Source organism: Euphorbia lathyris, chromosome 2, assembly GCF_963576675.1.
Source record: "Euphorbia lathyris chromosome 2, ddEupLath1.1, whole genome shotgun sequence".
Lineage (NCBI taxonomy): Eukaryota > Viridiplantae > Streptophyta > Magnoliopsida > Malpighiales > Euphorbiaceae > Euphorbia > Euphorbia lathyris.
The window spans coordinates 109,347,701-109,370,094 of NC_088911.1; the positions used below are offsets into that span (position 1 = coordinate 109,347,701).

At 37.6% G+C, this 22,394-nt stretch overlaps 1 protein-coding gene across 2 annotated transcripts; it reads right to left on the reverse strand.

Moving 5' to 3' along the window:
* Positions 1–4,686: 4,686 nt before the first annotated feature.
* Positions 4,687–10,858, reverse strand: LOC136219406 (uncharacterized). Of its 2 annotated transcripts, none has more exons than XM_066006800.1 (9): positions 10,632–10,858; positions 8,292–10,267; positions 7,891–8,208; positions 6,337–6,423; positions 6,033–6,185; positions 5,729–5,892; positions 5,390–5,537; positions 5,099–5,309; positions 4,687–5,012 (listed from the first exon to the last, which is right to left on the reverse strand). In XM_066006800.1, the coding sequence occupies exons 2-9, from the start codon at positions 10,107–10,109 to the stop codon at positions 4,825–4,827; spliced, it is 3,087 nt and encodes a 1,028-aa protein (XP_065862872.1). In that variant the 5' UTR covers positions 10,110–10,267; positions 10,632–10,858; the 3' UTR covers positions 4,687–4,824. The 2 variants fall into 2 exon arrangements, with proteins under 2 accessions (XP_065862872.1, XP_065862873.1); XM_066006801.1 differs by having other exon boundaries at positions 8,292–10,346.
* Between the last annotated feature and the right edge of the window lie 11,536 nt (positions 10,859–22,394).

Consider the following 22,394-nt stretch of genomic DNA (forward strand, 5'->3'; position numbering starts at 1 on the left):
TTGAGACCCATCTAGAGTCGAATCAATTTTAGCTAAATGGCCACCCTTGCAACTTTCTTCTCTATGGATGCGTCTTATTTCCAACTTTCTCCCCTCTTACTGTCCTTTGGCCATCGATTGTTTAACTAGGGCCATATACTTCTTCATCATGGTTGTCTTGGCTTGATAACTATTAGACAAATGGTTGATGCCTAATTGGAATTTCTCATATGTATTACACGGTCCAGTTTGATGACATTCAGTATCACGATGCCTTGAAAAAAATGCTTCATATTCAGAAACATCATTAAAAGTTAGAAAAGTGAGTGTAACAGCATACTTCAGGACGATGTTGTTGGGTCCAGTCATGAAAATTTCAATTCTACCACCGTCTTTATTGGAACTATCATCCATAAAGATTTCCCAAACATCATAGGAAGCTAGACTATTCAGTTTTCTTTCGAGATCTCTTTTAGGAAACCAATCAAGGCCTGGGCTTTGAAAGCCTTTGTGGTTCGAACTTGATATGGAATTCAGTTAGACTTAAGGCCCACTCCACTAGTCTTCTTGAGATTTTAAGTCACTAATGGACCTTACACAACGCGGTATCCATACAAACCACTATTGAGTGACTTTGGAAATGATGGCGTAGCTTCTGAGATGATATTACCACCCATATGCAAGTTTCTCCAGCTTTGGATACCTGGTTTCAACATCTCTACACACTCGACTTACCTAGTTTGTTGCCCTCTTATCACATCAAGACCATGCCCACTAACTCTGATGTTACATTGATGTATAAGTGCAATGTTTCACCTGCAACTGGTCGGCTGAGAAAAGGAAGAGAAGCAAAAGAATCCTTTCAGCTCTTGAAAGGACGCTTAACATTCTTCTCTCTAGCTAAAATCGTTGACGCCTTTAAGGCTTTCGTAAAAAGCATATATATTTTAGTCGTGTATGATATAAAACGCCCGAAAGCATTGATCTCTCCACTGAGCTTTTGGACATTATTGGTGATTTTGGGTGGAGTCATGTCTATTATGCCTTGAATTTTGTCTGAGTTGTCCTCGATCCCCCTCTTGGAGATCATAAAGTTGAGGAACTTTCTTGAGTTAACCCGAAGTTAGAATTTTCCGATTTGAGTTTCAACTCATTTTCTTGGAGCATCTTACTATTTTGAGGTCTAATGCATGATGTTTTACAGTCTTGATTTTGCTGATCATGTCGTCCATATATATTTCAATTTTGTCTCCATTTACATCATTGAAGATCTTGTTAACAAATCTTTGATATGTGGCTTTGTAATTTTTAAGGCCAAAAGGTGTGATCTTATAGCACTAGGTTCCTTCATGTGTGATGAAGCTAGTTTTCTCCGTGTCCTCTAAAGCCATTGAGATGTAATGATATATGGTTATCGCATCTAAAATGGAGTAGATGGCATATTATGCAATTGATTCCACCACTATGTATATATATATGCGGAAGAGTTCTCAATGAAGAGGCTCCATCGATGGAGACTATTAAATTCTGAATAAATGACCTGTTGTAATAGGTTACCGATAGATTATCAGGTTACCTAAAGACATATTTCTCGCACTATAATAAATTCTTCTCATTTTTCTATAAAATGTAATATTTTTATAAATATTTCTAGCTACATGGAGGAATAATATTCTACCGACTGAAAGTTAATGGAGCTTCCCCACCAACTGGAAATGCCACTCAAGAGGCTTAACTTGGAAATAAAAGGCAAGCCATTAAAGGGAAATTTATCAATTCACTTCATTGGATACTTGGAACAAAATGAACTTGTTTCAATATTATCTTCTTACTACTTTGTGCTATATTTTTCAAAATTCAATTTAACATATACAAACCTTCTTTACTTTTTTTTTTCCTAATACATCAAAGCTCCTTAAACTTGTTCAAAAAAAAATGATTGGTTCTCTAAACTTAAATGATGTCTCGTTAGCCCTCTTAACTTACTTAAAATAGCCACTTCAATTTGGTTAAAATGACCTATTGGCTCCCTGAACTTTTATATAATGATCTATTTGCCTCATGAACTTGTTCAAAATGATATAGATTGCAATTTGCCTAAAACGTTAAAAAAAATAGAACTTAAAAAATAAAAGCCTAATTTGTGATTCTAAATCTTTAAAATAAATTAACTTTCTTTTTTGCACATACTTATGATATTTTTATAGCTTTAGGGATTTAATCATGACATGTTAAGTTTAAGGGGCTAATAATACAACATGTAAATTCAAAGTGACCAATCAAATTTTTTGAACAAGTTCAGGGAGCAACCGATGTATTAAATCTATTTTTTTCTAACTGTTTGTTTCATGTCATATTCATGAAAAAATCAAATAGTATGCAATATTATAATACTCCCTTCATTCCATTATATAAGTCATTCTAGGGTATTTCACACCAATTAAGAAATACATTGGTTAACTAAAAAAAATTCTCTCTCATATCACTATTAGGGAATAAGCATTGGAATATTAAAAAACACATGTACCAATATAAAAAATTTAATATTTGGACCAAAAAACTAAACTAAAAGTTCTTGGGATCCTAGAATGACTTATATTAAGGGAAAAAATTAATTTGCTAGAATGACCTATATAATGGAATGGATGGAGTATTGTCTTTCTAGAGAATTTTTTTATTCCATAATACATGATATTTTGATTTGATGAACATAATTTTTTTTTCCGTTACGTTACGTGATGATTGTTCATAAATAACTGAAAGCTTAAAGAAATAAAAAAACTTAAGGATTTAAATTGACCTTCCAATCCTAGGGATCTATAAACTGAACTTCCTAAAGATTTATACATTGAGCTTACAATCCTAAGGATTTACAAATTGAACTTATTTTATTACGTTATGTTAGGTTAGTTACGTTAGGTTATGTTATGTTAGAGATTGTAAGCTCAATGACTGTTTATAAATAAATAAAAGTTTAAAGAAATAAAAAAAAAACCAAGATTTACAAATTGAGCTTACAATTCTAAGAATTTAGAATTTGAGCTTATAATCCCAATGATTTATAAATGGAGCTTATATTTATTATGTTATGTTAGGTACGTTACGTTATGTTAGATTACGTTGTGTTAGGGATTGTAAGCTCAATGATTGTTTATAAATAAAAGCTTAAAGAATAAAGGAACCCATAAGGATTTACAAATTCAGCTTACAATCCTAATGATTTATAAATTGAGCTTATATTTATTACATTACATTATGGATTGTAAGCTCAATGATTATTTATAAATAAATGAAAGTTTAAAAAAATAAATAAAAAAAGGATTTACAAATTGAGCTTTCAATCCTAAGAATTTATAAATTGAGAAAATTGAAAAGTTGGAAGTTGTGGATCGTCGAGATTTTGGTGTTCATGATTTTGGATTTGATTGCTTCGAAAACATCGAATTCATGGCCATGAACGCATTAGACAACCAATACAAGAACCAAAATCGAAGTATAAAAACTATTGAACCGTAAACTGGAATTGATGTAACGAAACAATTAAACAAATACAGATGGAAACTGAGACAAGAGGAGAAGAAGAAAAACCATGGCGGATGATGAACAGACATGAAAAATCCCTTCTGCAAAATAATACAATTTTTATTTTAATAATTAACGTGGAGTACATGTGTCAATATTTTAAAAGCTCGTAATTATCACATTTTCATCCTCTCCTCTTTGTTCTCAAAGATCAATTAAATTAAAAGAAAGAGAGAAATGACTTTTCTTGGAATTTGAAGGATATTTAATTTTATTTTTTTAATTATTTAATTAAATTTGAAGTGACTATAATATCATCAGGTAGCCATTTTACAACATTAAATAATAAATTTAAATCTAAACCATTGGATTTTGATCTCATGGTTATTAAACACTCTATATAGATGGAGATAATTTACCACTCTCCATTGAGAATGCTCCCACACACACATATATATATATATATATATAACATCACCGTGTGGCTCATCGTAATAATCAAAAGACGATCATTTTGGTAGAAACTTTACTTACCACACTGAATGAAATATATTCATGTGAAGTATACATCTATCTTTTAATTGATCGGATGTATTATTCAACTCAACTACTTTTAGCAAGCAATTGAAAAAGAAAAACTAAAGGGAGTATCTTCTTCAATTTACCGATTTCTCAGATTTTTAGCATACTATTGATGCTTTTTCAACATGAGCTAGACTACGTGAAACGAAGAATTTTCTCATTTGTCAAACGATCAAGAGGGAGTTTTATCTAAATATTTGCAGTTAAATACTTAGGGCACCAAATATTACTAGCTTTTTTCATCATCTCTTAAAAACTATTATGAGCTTTTTTATCATTTCGATTTTGGTGGATTAAATTTCTAATATTTTATTTTAAGATATTAAATTTCCTGTCATTTATTTTTTGTCATACAACCCATGTTTTCTAAGTTAATTGATTATGACCATTTAACATTCTCTTAACCGGATTTTTTAGTCATTATGGGATTAACGTGACTAAAATAAAAGACTAGAGACTCAATCTACCACGGTAACCCATGTCTTTAGACATTCATCCGTGCTTTGTATGTTTCAGAATGATCAACAAATGTTGATTGAAGAAGAAACAGGAGATCGTATGCATCCAAGCTATGAAAGCACACTGCAAACAAGTTCAAGGATTGTATGTATATATATATACATATAGAGTTATGGTCTACATGAAGGTTTTTATACATGATCTGTGGTTTTAAAACTATAAAATTTGGAACATTTTTTTTACTTGGAATTGTTCTCAATGTACATATAGGTGGGGATGGTTTCATCTATTTGCAATATTACGTCGTTTTGGTTGTAATGTGATTTGCATATTCCGCAACCTGTTTGTTATTTCTGTAAATGATGGCCTGGATAGCGGGTCGTAACACCAGCATTCTTCCATCAATTTTCTCCACTCTGAATCACACCGTTCTGGTATCGCCGGTCTAAGTGTATTACTTACGATTCCGCCTTCATTCATAGTTAAATTTCAACCGTTCATTTTGTATTGAATAAACAGAAAGATAATAAAACTAACAACAAACAAAGAAACTTACCTATTATGGCACCACAATGCATGTTAGCATATGGCTCCTCACCCGTTAAGATCTCCCACATTGCTATACCAAATGAATAGACATCAACCTTCTCTGAGACTCTGTTGCTGTTGCCATCAAGTAATTCCGGTGCCATCCAAGGTAGCGTTCCGCGCACACCACCCGAGACCAATGTATTGCGTTTAATTCTTGACAATCCGAAGTCTCCAACCTAGAAAGTTAAGCTTTAATAATCTTAAGATTCTGTAGAATAACTCCAATACTTAAAAGAAGTTCTCTGAAATCATTTACCTTGCATATGGGCCGTTGTGTATCCCTCAAATTCACAAGCAGATTGTCACACTTCAAATCAAAATGAACAATATCTTTCAAATGTAGATATTCCATGCCAAAAGCTGCATCCAATGCGATTATAAGCTTTTTCCGAAGATCCAGTGCTCTGCGGGATAAAGACTTGTAAGTCTAAGGGATGTGTAAGGAGATGGAAGTTATATGGAGTAATTTTAAAAAAAAAAAAAAAGTTGTGCGCAGTGCACTTACATTAAACAAAGTAAGATTACATTAATGAGAAAGAAAAACCCTCAACCAACAGGGTAAGAGCTTCATCACGAGTTATATGGAGTAACTTACCTCTCCTTCTTTTGCAATACATTCCTCAACGATCCGTTCACCATATATTCAGTTACCGTTCCCATTGTTCCTCCAGGTCCATCAGGAACTACACCATAAAATGCTAACACATTTGGATGGTGAAGGTTCGATAGTATCCGGGCCTCCCTCCAGAAGTCCTTAGTCTGAGAGAAAAGTCATGCTATGGATTTTGCTCAAAAAAACATCTTATTCTATAATTTTAAGAGTTTACATTATTTTAGCATATTTTCTTCTGTAATTGTTAAAATAAAACAGATTCAAGATGAAATTTCACAAGACGCACCAGTCTCTCTTCCTCTGATGATCTTCCAGCGAAACAACTTTTCTTTATTCTCTTAATAGCAACATCTGTTCCCCTCCACTTCCCGTAATAAACAGTTCCAAATGTACCGGATCCTAACTCTTTCACTTCTTCAACATCAGCATTTTTTATAATCTGCATATTAGCATCCAAACCATTTACTTATAAACACACATTCAAATTATCTGAAGTAAGGTAAAAGATGTCATTTTGGAACAATAGGTGAGTTTACAAATATCTGAAGTGATTAGATTGATGATAATTTAGCAAGATAGTAGTTTGATACCTGTAAACCATAGATCCCAGCTTCTATTTCCGCCATTGTAGCATCACTAATAGAGTCATCTATCTCTCTATGATCAGCAATTTCATCCTAAAAAGTCAAGATCATCAAGCATGTAACATTATTTTTTTTAAAGGCCTGATACATCACCAGCTTCCTGAACTTGTCCATAATAATAGATTGGCTCCCTGAACTTTGCAAGTGTCTCACCATCTTCCTAAACTTTTTTATTTCCTATCAACAACTCTCTAAACTTGTCCATAAAAATTTATTAGCTCCCTAAACTTTACAAATGTCTCGCCAGCTCCCTAAACTTGTTTATTCCATAACAACTAAATACAAAATTTTTTTTAAAAAAATGGTAATTAATTTATTAGTCCCTATATTTTGACAAAACACACTGTTTAGTCCCTGTATTTTCAAAAACACATGGTAAGGTCCCTAACATTTTTCTCAGTGAGCTGTTAGTCCTTCCGTCTGTTTGTTAGATTTTTTACCGTTTATGAATTCGGAAATGACTAAATTACCCTTTACTATTTACCTTCAAATTTCAAAAGAGGAAATCCAATTAAGAAGAAGAAGCTATTTGTATAGAGAACAAGAAAAAGAATAGAATCAATGCTTACAAATTTGAACGATTAAAAAGAAAATCAAGAAGAAGAAGACTCAAAGTTGATTTCAGATGTAGTAGAGTTTAAAGAAAAAGAAGAACGCAAATCCAAATTGTCTAACATAATCTTTATGAGAATCTAACGGCCTGGACTAAACGGTTCACCAAGAAAAACGATGACTAAACAGTTCATCAAGAAAAAGGTTAGGGACTTTACCGCGTATTTTTGAAAATACAGGGACTAAACAGTGTGTTTTGTCAAAATATAGGGACTAATAAATTAATTACCCAAAAAAAATACAAAAACCATAATACTAACTCGGTTAAGATGCAAAAATACCCCTAATATTTTGGGTCAGGAGTAATTTTACCCTAACATGTAAAATGGTGCAATTTTACCCCAAATGTTAGTAGCTAAGAGCAAATTTATAAATTTGGTGAATTTTTCGAATTTTTTTGTCCAATTCATACAAAACATATGTTTGTGATTTGTTACTGATAAAATAACACATGTGTGAAGTGCAGATGACAACATTCATGACCGAGAAGACAGTTTGATGAATTATTTCTCAAATTAACCTAATTTATCAATGTTACGGGTAAAATTGCTATGGGTAAAATTACTCCTAACACAATGTTAGGGGGGTATTTTTGCACCTTAACCCGAGTTAGTGTTATGGTTTTTATATTTAGTTGTTATAGAATAATCAAGTTTAGGGGGCTGGTGAGACACTCGCAAAGTTTAGGGAGCTAATAAATTTTTATGGACAAGTTTAGGGAGCTGATGATACAAAATAAGCAAGTTTAGGGAGCTGGTCAGACATTTGCAAAATTCAGGGAGTCAATCTACTATTATGGACAAGTTCAGGGAGCTGGTGATGTATTAAGCCTTTTTTTAAACCATTACAGTAAATTTAAAATATTGACAACCAAAGAGAAACTAATACCTCAAAATCGGATTCTTGAAATGTGCTATCTACATCACTATCTATGGGTGATAGGGATTCATCAGGGGTATGTTCTTCTATGTGTGGTATGGCTCTTGAAAGCCAAGAAATATCTGGAGGTGTGGTGCCTGTAACATCTTCGACAATTAAAGCTGGATGCAGTTCCTTTTTCTCATGGTGATCATCTGAGAGCTTAGGAGCATCTCTAACCTTTGCTTGTTCATGTAGTTGTCCTCTGATGCCTACATTTTCAATAGGATGGTGTTCGAAAGAAGCGATTTTACTTGAAGCAGGACTTGTGGAAGATTTTTTAGATGCCTGATGAAAAGTTAGACGATGATTTTCATGCACGTTTAAAAGCTTAGATCAGCAAAAACTCTAATAGAGAGAACTTTACTCACAGAGTTCTGGACTTCTGCTTCTAGGTCACATGATCCCTGAGATGGATGACGGTAATATCTAGGAAGCTCATTGGAATTCGATTGGCAACTTTCTCCGTCTTTTTTGGAACACTGCTGTTCCACTATTAAATTTTGGTTCCTGAATAAGATGTTAGGTGTAGGTATAACAGTGCCCGTTTGGTGATCCTGATGATGCTTCATCCTATTTTCTACGAAATTTTCTGAAGCAATGACTTGATTAGAAACCAAAGGCTGGCGATTCAAGTTTAACAAGCTCTTATTCCTAATGAGATTATCATGCGGTACATTTTCTTCAGATTCTTTCTTGCCTTCATCTGAGAAAGCAAGTCTCCCATCTACCCTCTTCAGTAACTCAGTGTTCAATTCGACCAGTGGATCAAATCTACACTGATTGTTGTATGTAGATGTTTGGTTTGTCTCACTCATCAAACCTAGCGACGTCATTGGCTCTTGCGAGTAATTTGTAATTGCTAATAGAGGTAATTTTTCCTTCCCATCATTCCATAGGCACAAAGGGCTAATTGCTTCTTCCATATAGTACTTTGACATTTCATGTTCATGTAACTTTGAATCTGAAACTGCCCTATCCTTAAGCTTAGGTCTCTGTGTATTCATATCATTTTGTGTTTGTAGATGTGGCAAAAAATCTCCACTTGTGCTATGATTATAAAAATGCAAATCAGATGGTTTATGACTCTCATCATTTTCCAAAAAATATTGCTGATCGTGATGGTAGTTGACTAACGTTGGTGGCCCTTGATAAATTTTATTAAAATGCATTGCACTAGTGGTACAATAGATATTGTCAGATGGAATTCTTTCAATGGCAAACGGTTGCCCGCAATGGTTATTCTGGGGACTTGCATCTTGCATGGCATTAAAAGCAAAAACAAACTCATAATCAGCATCGTTATAGTGTGGAGTTCTTCCCTCGGATGACTTCGGACTATCACCTTCACCTGAAGCAACAAGAAATATCCTGAGTCTTTGTGAGCCTCCATTTCTTTCAAGCTCTTGATATTCATCTATCATATTGTGTAGGTCTTCATCGGAACATACTGAAATAAGAGCATCAAGATCCTCCCCAGGTAGTTGGTACTTAATTGTATGAGGTTGATTGCTAATTGCGAAAGTTTTCTTCATAAGTTCATCCCAAGTAACGTCTTTCCTGATGGACATAATCCGAGTTTCTCCACCCACATATCTAAGCTTTCCATCACTAGGCCTAGGTAATATCCTTCCTCCATAGCTGCATAAGAACTTCATTTTGCACACGAAAGAGCCATCTATATCCCCTGTCAAGAAAGGATTGTATGGAGCAGGGGAGCATTCTGCCGCATATTTTTGAGTAGGTGTTGATCCCAAATTAACTCTATCACCATTCACCTCACCAGTAGTATAGTTACCAGGGTTTTGCATAGTGTTCAGATGTTCCCATTTGGCTCTAGTTTTGTAATCAGGATAAGACCAATTCTCTCCTTCAGTGACATATCCCGTCTTGGGAAGAAACTCTAAGGCATCGGAATCCGATTCTATTCTATGAATTTTAGGAAATCCAGAAGGATGGTCATTAATCACATGATGGTTAGGATTGAAATTAGATCCCATTTGTGTGAACTGGTTGTGATCTGGTTCCCTTCTTAGACCAATACGATCGCGCAAAAAATGTGTAGAAAATTCCTCACCTGTCTGTACACAAACATCATTTACATTTCTATTTCTATCTTCAGCAGGTAAGACCCTGAAAAAATCTCCACAGAACTGCTGGCTTGAACTACCAGGAATCTCTCTTCTCATGATATCACATATACATAGGCATATCAATATTCACCAAATTGTTTCCCCAGTTCTCCAGAATCCTCATGACATTAATGCTTCTCTAATTAGACCAGATAACTCTTGTGTATTAAATCAACCCGGAACTAGTCTTCTTCCAGCCACGCCCAATATACCAACTTGATTATCACCAAGAATGGCAAAAAAGTTCAGCAATATCCAATTTTGTCATAAAACAAAAAGACATGAATATTTTCCCTATTTTCATTCCAAAATGCACGTACATCAGCCGACTCCAAAATCAGACACAAAAAAATATGCACAAAATCACAATAAAAATAAATTCATACGATCTAATTAATTTTCCCTAGCCGTAAACATAAATTATTGAGGTCCAACTGTTCATGAATCCATATATAAGTCATTCAAGGAAGATTGGTTGGGAATATGAAACAAAATGAAAAATCAATTTTATCTAAACTAATAACAAAAATGTATCCAGACATGTAAAAGAAAGAGAAGAAAAAGGGAAGGGGTATTGACCTGCTTGTTTGTGGAAATTTGCAGGTGGGGATAGAGAATGCAGCAATGGAGGAAGGCTTAATTGGACATATCCAAAAGAGCAAAAATGGGGGAATTGGAATGGGGATATGATGAAGAAGAATTTATGGAGAGAGAAGAAAAGTTGTTGCATTGCATGAGGGTTGGAGGAGAGAGAGCCAAGGAGTTCTTAAAATAACGCGGCTAAGCTGGACAAATCTACCGCCCAAACTAACTCTTCATTTTATTTTATTTTTATAATTCCTTCTATACATATATTATACAACCTAAATTCATTACAATAATTGTTTTTTTATGAAAATTTCAATAATTGTTGGCTAGCTATTGCTAACTGAAAAAATGAAAATTGTTGCTATTTTTATATTATGTTATAATAATAATAGGGAAATTTTATTTTAAATGTTCCTTTTATTTATTATATATATAAGGGAAAATTACAAAATTGGATTGGGAGACTCATTTACATATTTAACCCATTTACCCAACCTACTACATATCTAAACTATTTTTGTGTGAGTTTTCCAAAATACCCCAACCTTTCATCTTCCCTCCTTTCCCTTCATCTTCCTTGCACGGTTTCTCCTCCCCTTCCCAGACCTTTGATCTTTATCTCTTCCTTTATATTGCGACATTTGCACCATTTTCTTCATCTTTCTCTTCTTCCTCTTTTTATCTCTTCTTCCTATTGCTAGAAAATTAAGTCATGGTTCTTCATCTTCCTATTTCTTCTCGTCTCTTGGTTTCTTTCTTCTTGTCCGGATCGAAGAAATCGTTATTCGACGTTATTTTGATTGTTTTTCTGCGTTTATCATATGGTTATTGACGATTTTAATGGTAAAAGGCGGAAAAAATGTAAGCATCTACTGTTTTCTCTTCGTTTTCTAGAAAATCACTTCGCAAAATGGGCGTTTGCGAAGGTCTGCAAGGAAAAAGAGGCTGAAACGTAATATTTTACTTCGCGAAAGAAGCTTTTGCGAAGTCTGCGAACATAAATGTGCATGCTTTTTACCATCGCATACTTCACGTAATCTAGTTTCGCGAAGTAAAATTTTCCTTTTTTATGTTACATTTCTCTTCGCAGACTTTGCAGAATCTTGTGAAGTTAAATCATCCTCTTTCTTATAAATTTCTCTTCGCAGACTTCATAGAATCTTCTTTCGCGAAGCCAAATCGTCCTTTTTTTCCTAACACGGTTTAATTTTTGTGAAGGTGGTTGAATACATAACATCCCTTTCAAGAAGGCGGTGTACTGGGACGTATGAGAGGTGGGAACCTGCCGATTTTTCTTGGATTCTTTTCTGAAATAAGAAAAAATGTCCACCAAGATTGGTCACATTGACTTTGAAATGATAATTTTATGATTTTAATGTTGTTAGTGTTACAATCTTATTCTAAATTTTGATAATGTTATGATTTTTATGTTAGAATTATTGTTGCATCCTTGTTATGTCTTTTTTTTATTATATACCACTTCACATATTTCGCAATATGCGAAGATAATACTGCTTAAAAACACGTCTTTTACTTTGTATATTGCGAAATATGTGAAACTGAATATTGGAATATAATTCCCTCAATCTTATTGATAGTTGAGTATTACATATATACTTGTTACATTAGCTTAATTTTAGGAAGTCAAAGATACAGAATCTCCTAAGTTAATTATACAAGATAATTACAAAGAATACGATAATAAATGATTGATATTTATCACACCCCCGCAGTCGAAGCGGGAGATTGACGAACGCTGAGACTGTCCCGAAAATCATTGAAGAGTACACGCGGAAGCCCTTTAGTAAAAATATCAGCAATTTGATAACGGGACGGAACATGGAGAACCCGGACTTCTCCACGAGTTACTTTTTCACGAACAAAGTGAATGTCCATCTCAATGTGTTTAGTTCGTTGATGTTGGACCGGGTTGCCTGATAAGTAAATCGCACTGACATTATCGCAGTAAACAATAGTAGCCTTGCGGATGGGGCAGTGAAGTTCAAGGAGCAAATTACGAAGCCAACAAGATTCAGAAACTACATTAGCCACCCCGCGATATTCAGCCTCAGCACTAGAGCGCGAAAGAGTGGGTTGTCGTTTAGACGACCAAGAGATGAGATTGTCACCAAGAAACACACAATAGCCGGAGGTGGAACGTCTAGTATCCGGGCAGCCACCCCAATCGGCATCGGTATATGAGATTAAAGACTCAATGGATGATTTGTATAGATGAAGACCGAAGTCAAGAGAGCCCCGAATGTAACGTAAAATGCGCTTGAGCGCGGTCATGTGCTCCACCCGAGGATCATGCATATGGAGGCAAATCTGCTGAACGGCATAAGCAATATCAGGCCGAGTAAAAGTAAGATACTGTAGTGCACCTGCAAGCCGACAATATTGAGTCGGGTCCTCAAAGGGTAAGTCGACCGAAGCACTGAGCTTAGATTTAGTGTCAACCGGTGTCGGGGAAGAACTGCAATTACTCATGCCAGCCCGCTGAAGAATATCCAGAGCATACTGACGTTGAGATAAAAATAATCCAGACTTTGAACGGGTGACAGTAATGCCCAAAAAATAGCTGAGAGTACCGAGGTCCTTCATTGCAAATTCAGAGCTAAGCTGGGCCATGATGGTTTGACGGAACGTATCTGAAGAAGCTGTGAGAATAATGTCATCAACATAGAGAAGAATGTAAGCTGTGTCAGATCCTTGACAATAAATAAAAAGAGAGTGATCAGATTTGCTATGAACAAAACCCATAGTAGTAACAAAATCTGCAAAACGCTGGTACCAAGCACGAGGCGCTTGTTAGACGAGGTGCCGCGGCCTAATCTCCCGGGCGGACCGGGGGGTGGACAACCTCATGGCGACGTAAGCGGTGATTGGCGCCGAAAGCAACCAATCGCGGAATCAAGCTGCTCGGCAGGGCCGGAGCTCGGAGATATGGAAGAGTCGCCACCCACGAATGGAAAAATGAACACCGATCCCTTGCGGGAGACCGGTGTGGATTCGGGAAACTTAGGTACGAGCCGAGAAGGCTAGCTCCTTTCCGGAGAAAGGCTACTAGGCACCCCGACATCGCCTGGTTATGAACCACCGGCCTCCTACTCAGCATGTTAGGCGATAACGGACTAATCGTATACTTCTTTAAGTTTAAAATTCATTTGAAACCCTTTTCTTTCTCTTTTTGGAAACCATTTTTGAGCATATGATATCGAAAAGCCACATCAATAAAGAATCACCCATTTATGTTTATACATACATAGAGAGGGGGAAGAAAGAAGTGATTTATTTACAACCGTATTTAAATGTTATGTTGTGTGTCTATTCTACATTAACTTATTTCCCCAAAACGATGTTTATTACATGGTTCGCACCTTAATCGCCGTTGGAACGATTTAGGTGCATTTTAAAACCCCGTTTGATGAAGCTTACCCGAATCGCCGTTGGAACGACTCGAGTAATTGAAAACGTTAAAGTAAAAGCCTTTTAATAAGAAAACGTGGTTAAACATACAAGTCAATTTTATTTTGTACAAATTCATTAAGAAAACGATTCAAAATCTCCATTATTAACAAAGAAAACGATTTTGATTACAATGTTCGCTTAATCCGTCGTTGGAATGGACTAAGGTTTTAAAACGTGGTGTTTAGAAAACGATTTGAAATATCAACCAAAATGACTCTATTTATCTACATTAGAGATTTAAAAAAGCTCATTAGCTTAAATAATTTAATTGAAAACTCTCTTTTTGTGACTTATTTTCCCCAATTATTTAATGGACTCTCTAACTATTATAATTACATCAATAAACACATTTAGGCCCAAAATTTAATTTTTCCAAGTGAAGCCCATTTGAAACATGGACTTATAAATGACCAAAAGAAATAAGGAAAATAATATAGACATATATTTACACATTTTAGCCCAAAAGACATAAAATAAGAGTAAAAGAAAATATAATATCTAATACATGTATAAGAAAGAATAATGAAAATAATATATTTATACTTTAAACATAAGAAAATAGTGAATGAAATTCATAAATAGGAAAATAGCCTTTATCACTCAAAATAATTTTATTTAACAATAATTAAGATAACCCAAATATACCCCAAAATTATATATATATACATAACTAATATAATCCTAATGTCAAAAAGACTATATGTTCATCCCCCAATATCTACTAATTATCTCCCAAAATGCCCAAGTAAATAACATTTAAAATAGAATTTAATGTAATTTAAATGAATAATAATAAAAAGAAAGTAATATGTACATATACAAAAAAAAATTAGAATAAAAAAATAGAATACCAATCTCCTAAAATAATTATATATGTTGAAGTTTTAAAACAATTTGAAAAGAATATATTACATTATTATATATTTATATACTAAGGATTAAAAGTCTAAAAGTTAAGAAAAAGGGACCGAAATGGCATTTTTTACATTCTGGCAGATTTACCGACGGATAATCCGTCGGTAAACAGCATTTAGTGACAGAATTGGCAAATTACAGCAGCACTCCAATATTTTTCCAGATTTATTCAAAAGCTTTAAATTAAATCTAATTCAATCGTTTTGGACTTCCGAACTACCAAAGATGGATCATAGTCAAAAACGGAAGTTCCTAAAACGATGTTTTTATTTTAAAACGTTATTTGAAAACCTCTTTTAAATTAAAAACTTATAATTACAACATTTTCGATACCCGAACTACCTTTTTATCGGATCACGGTTCGTATTGGGATATCCAAAATGAGGTTTTTATTTTAAAACAAAACCCGAGTTTTATTTAACACGAAACGAAAATTAAATAAATACGTTAATTAAATAAAACGTGACAAAATAAATAAATAACTAAAGGAATAAAAACTATAGCATAAAAAAATAAATAGAAGGAGAGAATAAATTAAATAAAGAGTCTAGTCCTCGGATAATACCTTTGATTCGGTATCTGACAGTCGAAGCCGATTGATTCCACGAACCGCGAGCTCCCGATGTTAATAAAAGTTTAGTAAAAATTGAACTTAGGAAATTTGGAATTTTTGAGAAAAAAAAATATTTTTCTCAAAAAAATCCACTCTCTCTCTCTAAAAATGTTTAGAGTGAGAAAGTTTTCCCCTCTAAAAAAAGGCCTCCTCTTCACCTTGGGATCTGTGCCCTTATATAGGGAAACGGATCCCGGAACAATGGGCGACGCCCAAAAAAAATTGGGCGTCGCCCATTGTGGTTGGGCGGCCGCCCAACATGAGTTGGGCGACCGCCCAACAATAGTTGGGCGATCGCCCAACGGCGTTGGGCGAGCGCCCAACGCGAGGTTGGGCGCCCGCGCCCAACCCTCGTCGGGCGTCCGCCCGACGCGTTGGGCGTTCGCCCGACGTGGTTGGGTGCCCGCCCGGCGACCCCCGGGGCGTGTCCCACGCCGTCGGACGCGTGCACTCCGTGGCCGCCGAGCGCGCGTTCCGCGCAGCTAGACGCTCGCACGTCGCGGCCGCCGAACGCGCGTCTCGCGCCGCCAGGCACGTGTGCTCAACGGCCCACGAGGGCGGGCACCGCCAGCGGTCCCAGGCATTGCCCCGGGCGTCGAGAGTGTGCCACTCGCGGTGCGTCCGACGGACGCCGCGCGCACGTCTCGAGCCGTCAAGCGGGCATTAGATCATCGTCGTCCGCGTGCGGGATGCCGTTGCGTGCCCGCGCCGTGCCGTTAATTTTCCTCAGCTTATTATTCTTTATATATTTTTCAAAACTTCCGGAATCAATCGCTTCGACCGTCTTGTTTCAGGTTTTCGTCACAGGTCCTCCGACTCGGTGTCTACAGCGCCTGTTTGAGACCATAGAGAGACTTCTTTAATAGACAGACATAATCAGGGTAGTTAGGATCCCGGAAGCCCAACGGTTGATGCATATACACAGTTTCATTAAGGTTACCGTGAAGGAAAGCATTCTTCACATCTAGCTGGTGAATAGGCCAAGAGTGAGCTAGTGCAACGCTCAAAACAGTGCGAATAGTCGCGGGTTTGACAACCGGACTAAATGTCTCCTCACAATCAATGCCTTGCTGCTGAGACCTGCCATCACCTACAAGACGGGCTTTATGCCACTCAAAAGAACTGTCAGCATTCTTTTTATGTCTAAAAATCCACATAAATCGAATCACATTAACACCATCCGGTTTAGGTACAAGTTCACACGTTTTATTTTCAATCAAGGCATTAAATTCATCTAACATGGCATTTTTCCAATTAATGTCACGGAGGGCATGGATTGGGTTTTTAGGTAAAGGAGAGATAGAGGTAGTGTTCATGTTGAGATTCGTGAAATACCGTGGGTTGGGTTTGATAATGTCGTGTTGACCACGGGTGACCATACGACGCAACATGGGATTTGTGGGGGAGTGATCGGTCAAGGTGGAAGTATGGGAGAGCATGGGATTGGGGCTGGAAGTAGTAGGCGGGATTGGGGTCTGTTGGGCTAGGGAGGATGGCGGGCTCTGCTGGGCTGTGGGGCGGGTAGGTGTTAGTTGGGCCGGGTCTCGAGTAAGGCTGGGCGGGGCAGAGGGCGAGGTAGCGGTGATCCACTGTGGGTGTGGACCGAAAGAGGGGGATAGAGAGATTGGGCCAGGCAAGGGAGAGGGATTTGGGCCAGGCGAGTTAGGGGGTGATGGGCCGGGGGAAGGTGATGGGGTTGGGTAGAGATTATGTATTTGGTGGAGAATGAAAGGATCAGAAGCAGTGTCTGGGAAGTTATTGGAAATGAAAGATTGTTGGGACATAGATGAATAAGGAAAAGACTCTTCATTGAAAATGAAATGGCGAGCAAGGATAATTTTCCCGGTTTTTGAGTTATAGCATTTATAACCTCGGTGGTTAGACGGGTAACCGAGAAAAATGCAAGGGGTAGACCGAGCTTCTAATTTGTGGATGGAGGTTGACGGAAATAACGGAAAACAAAGACACCCGAAGGTACGAAGATGTGAATAGGTAGGGGTTTTGTTAAAGAGTACTTGAGTCGGGGAAAGAGAGTTGAGTAGTTTGGTGGGGAGGATGTTGAGAATGTAGGTGGCCATAGAAAGGGCATGATGCCAAAAGGAGTGAGGTAGAGATGCATGAGCAAGCAAAATGCGAATGATGTTATTGATAGACCGAATATGACGTTCGGCTTTGCCATTTTGTGAGGATGTGTACGGGCAAGAAAATCGAAAATGTAGTCCATTGTGACGTGCAAAATTGTGAAATTGAGCATTATTATATTCTTTGCCATTGTCACATTGAAAGGTTTTGATTTGACATGCAAATTGAGTCTGAATAAATGAATAAAATTGGCAGAAGATGGAAAATACATCCGATTTCTTAGAAATAGCAAATGTCCATAAAAATTTACTGTAATCATCAAGAAAGAAGACATAGTAGCGGTGCCCATTAGAACTAGGAACAGGAGATGTCCAAATGTCACTATGAATTATTTCAAAAGGAAAAGTAGTAAACGAGGTAGAATCATAAAACGGCAAACGAATATGTTTTCCCAATGGACAAGAATTGCAAAATTGTTTGGACTTATTACAATCAATAAATTTCTTGCTACGAAGAATGTCTAAGATAGGAGAACTAGGATGACCGAGGCCCCTATGCCATAAATCGGATGATACTGCAGAAAATGCGGAAGATGGTTGGGAAGAGTGAAGTTGAGGTGCGGTGGTGAGTGGGTAAAGATTACCAGTGCTATTACATCGCATGAGATTGGTCCCCGTTCGTAAATCCTTCACACAAAAGCCAAAAGGATCAAATTCAATGGAAACACAATTATCAGTAGTGAATTTGCGAACGGAGATAAGATTTTGAATTAATTTTGGTGCATGCAATACGTTATTAAGGTGAAATGGAGGCAAGGGTGGGTTAAGGGTTGTGTTTCCGTGACCATTAATCGGAATTAAGTTACCATTCCCAACCACAATATGATGATTTAAATTGCTTGAATGAAAATAAGGGGAAAGAATACCTGAATCGGAGGTCATGTGAGAGGAGGCACCGGTATCCATGATCCAATTTCCGTCCAAAGGCGGAGTTAGAGTAAGGGTGTGTATGGCGGCATCAATGTCAGTGGGTGCATACTCAGAGGTAGGAGCTACTGATGCCGTATATGCTTGTTGGGGACGAGGCCCAAGCAAGCCCATGGATCCAGTGGGGCGAGGAGGAGCCCAATTAGGAACGGTCGGATATGGACTCGGGGGAGGAGCCCATGGGGAGTACCACTGTCCATACGGGCCGAATGTATAGGGCTGGGGAGGAGGGCGAGCTTGCTGCCAGTGCTGCCCCTGTCCCGGAGACCCGCTGCCAGACCGATTCTGCCCACCGCCGCCGGTTTGGTTTCCTATTGCCGCCGCCATGGCCGCCTCTTCCATTATTCTGCCGGTGTCATTGTTTATTACCATTGGAGGATGAATGAGAGGCTGTCGGACCCGAGAAGGGCACAGGAGTGGGAGAGAGCCCGTGAGTATTAGCGCTGCTGGAGGAGGAAAGGAAGGTCGTGGGGTTGCTGGACTCTCTGGAGACATGGTTTTTGATTGTGCGCTCCGCAAGTTTGATTCGAGACCGGGCGTTCTCAAAGCTAGGAAGTGGATCCTGATTTTGAATATAGTCTACTGTTCCTGAATAGGCCTCGGGTAAGCCACTGATGAGACGGAGAACGAGACGACTATTGGCGACAGGAGCATCAACATCGGCAAGCCTATCCGCTAGAGATTTCACATGTGTGCAGTAAGCATCGGCACTTGTGAACTGTTCGAAAGAGACATCAGCCAATTCTTCTTCAAGGTGCATGGCACGAGAGCCTTTGTTGTCCTAGAAAAGAGTTTCTAAACGACGCCAAGCGTCGGCAGCGGTGTCATCCTTGCATAGGATGGCTTGAAGAAGATCGGGAGAGATGGTGCCATAAATCCATTGTAGTACAACGGCATCAAGGCGATCAAACATATCCGGATCAGCGGCTTTCAAGGCAGCAATCTTGGCACTAGCCGCGGGTTCTAGAGGAGGGATAATGTGATGCAATAGATTATGGACACGGGCTTGGACTTTGAAGAGCGCCACCCATGAGTGATATAGGCCGGTTTCGGTGTCCAAGGTAAGAGGTATAAGGGATTTAACATTGGTGATGGAGAGGGCAGGGTGAAATTTGGGAGGGGTTGCCATGATCGGCCAAGGAATGAAGGGAGAAAGAAAAAGAGAGGAATGTCGAGAGGGGAGGGTGGCGGCTTAGGATGAAGAAAACCTAGGCTAATGATACCATATTGGAATATAATTCCCTCAATCTTATTGATAGTTGAGTATTACATATATACTTGTTACATTAGCTTAATTTTAGGAAGTCAAAGATACAGAATCTCCTAAGTTAGTTATACAAGATAATTACAAAGAATACAATAATAAATGATTGATATTTATCACTGAAAGTTATTCTGCGTCTTCGCATGCTTCACAATTGCGAAATATGTGAATTAAAATCACCTTCTGAACCAAAGATTATCTTTGCATACTTCACATATTGTGAAATATGCGAAGTCAAAACGAAGGGAGAAAGAAGAAATACTAAAAAATTTCTAAGTGTTATATATATATTAAGGGTATTTTGGGAAAGTCACACAAAAAAGTTTAGATATCTAGTAGGTTGGGTAAATAGGCTAAATATGTAAATTGGTCTCCCATTTGACCCAATTTTATAATTTTCCCTATATATAATAAATTACATAATGCATTTAAGTATTTTTATGTAATTTTTAACAAGTTAGAAATAGACACCAATTATAGATTTTATTATTAAATAAAATATTTTATACTTATCATATTATTTTGAGTAAATAATTATGTGATAGGGGTCAAAAACCCCTATCTTTGGGTACGGTTTTAGGACGGTTTTTAGGGTTATTTGGCTAATAAGCGAGCAATTCTCGCATTTAAATGCTTTTGTGTGAGTAAGTTAGGAATTGAGAACATTCTATTTACTTTTCGTCGTTTAGCCTTGTTTTGTAATCAATTTAGGCAAATACGGCCGAAATAGCATGCGTATTAGAATTCCGTTATCTTTTGAAGCTAATTGGTCCGTCAAAAGACGCACCAAACGAAGCGTTTGCTCAAAATAAGCGATTGACGGATCAATTTGGCTTTTGGACTAATGTTTTCCGGAGTTTTTATGCGTGTGCAGGTGTGAAGTCGGACGAAAAAGGTCGCGGAACTCATCGAGCTTGGATCGAGCGCGCTTCGGGCGAAAACGCTCGCCGAGCAGGCCCCTGGTGGCCTGCTCGGCGAGTAGGGGGCTGCTCGGCGCGAGCAGCCCTGCTCGCCGAGCAGCCTTTCCTGCTCGGCGAGCAGCCCTGCGGGAATTGGTCAAAAAGACCAATTCCGCCCCCACGAAGCCACGTTCGGCCCCACGTCTTCCTACACCAACTAGGACACGAAAATAGGTCAAAACGAGGCCCGAGACGCGTCTATAAATAGGAATTTTCAATTGTAAATTAGACATCTTTTTACTTTTGTAATTAGCTTAGCTTCCACCTTGAGAAATCCTCTCCACCTCCTCCATATCCTTCAAACCTCCATTGAAGATACCTTCGAAGCTCCGTTCATCGAGGATTACTCAAGCTCCATCCTTAAATCCTAGAAAGACGCCTGCATTGGTAGACAGGTTCCCTGAAAGGGATTTTTCTTCTTTTATATTTTGTCTAGCCTCTGATACATGCTATGAATTCTAGGTTTATTGTAACTTCGTGACAATACATTCATCTTTGATATATAATACAGTTTTTGTTCATTCAGTTGTTTTGATGTTTTAATCTTTGTCTCACGCTTTGTCTGATTGGCTTAACTCATTCGATAATCCCAAAATTAGGTTGGCACATATTGCGAGCTGAATCTGACCTAGTCAGTGCCTATAGGATTGACGGCCCTATAGAAGATTAAGCCCAAATTACTGAGCCTTAGAGCTAGTTTCGGCCTTACAAGGGAATCATGAACTAGGGACTTTAGGAGGATAGGTCGGGTTAATCGCCTTGGACACAAGCGACTTAGTTTCAATTCAATTGCTTAAACATTCTATCATTGTTATCATCGTATCCCTTCATGTTCATTCAGTTAATTGCTTTGGTAAAAGATCAATTAGGGGTAGAGTAACTTAGTTAGGGTTAGAATAACTTAGTTAGAATTAGATAACTTAGCTAGGATTAGCATAATTCAACCTAGGAGTAGATTAATTAAACAAACCAAACTCAAAACCCCCTAAGCCTAGATAACATCCGAGATCGAGTAGCTTGATACTTGCAGAAATAAATCCTGTGGACGATAACCTGGACTTAAACCAGAAATTTATTACTTGATAACGACGGGGTACACTTATCCCTTAGTGAGTTCCCATCTCTAACCAAGGTGGGGACGCATCAAGTTTTTGGCGCTGTTGCCGGGGATTTATTTCTTCTGCAATATCGAACCAAAGGTCGACTTGTTATTTTAGGCATTCTTTGTGAATACTTTCCTTGTTAATATCATTCATATTTATATAGATATATACACTTGTTGATATACTATTACTTAAATTGGATCGTTCTTCCAGCAATTATGGACAACAGAGCATCAAACCCGTCCATGAACGATCTTAACACAAAAATGGACTTCCTGGTGGCTTCATGCAACCAAAATAACCAACCAAGGATACCATTTTGCGAGAGATGCGGCCAGAATCACCCCGGTAGGGTATGCCA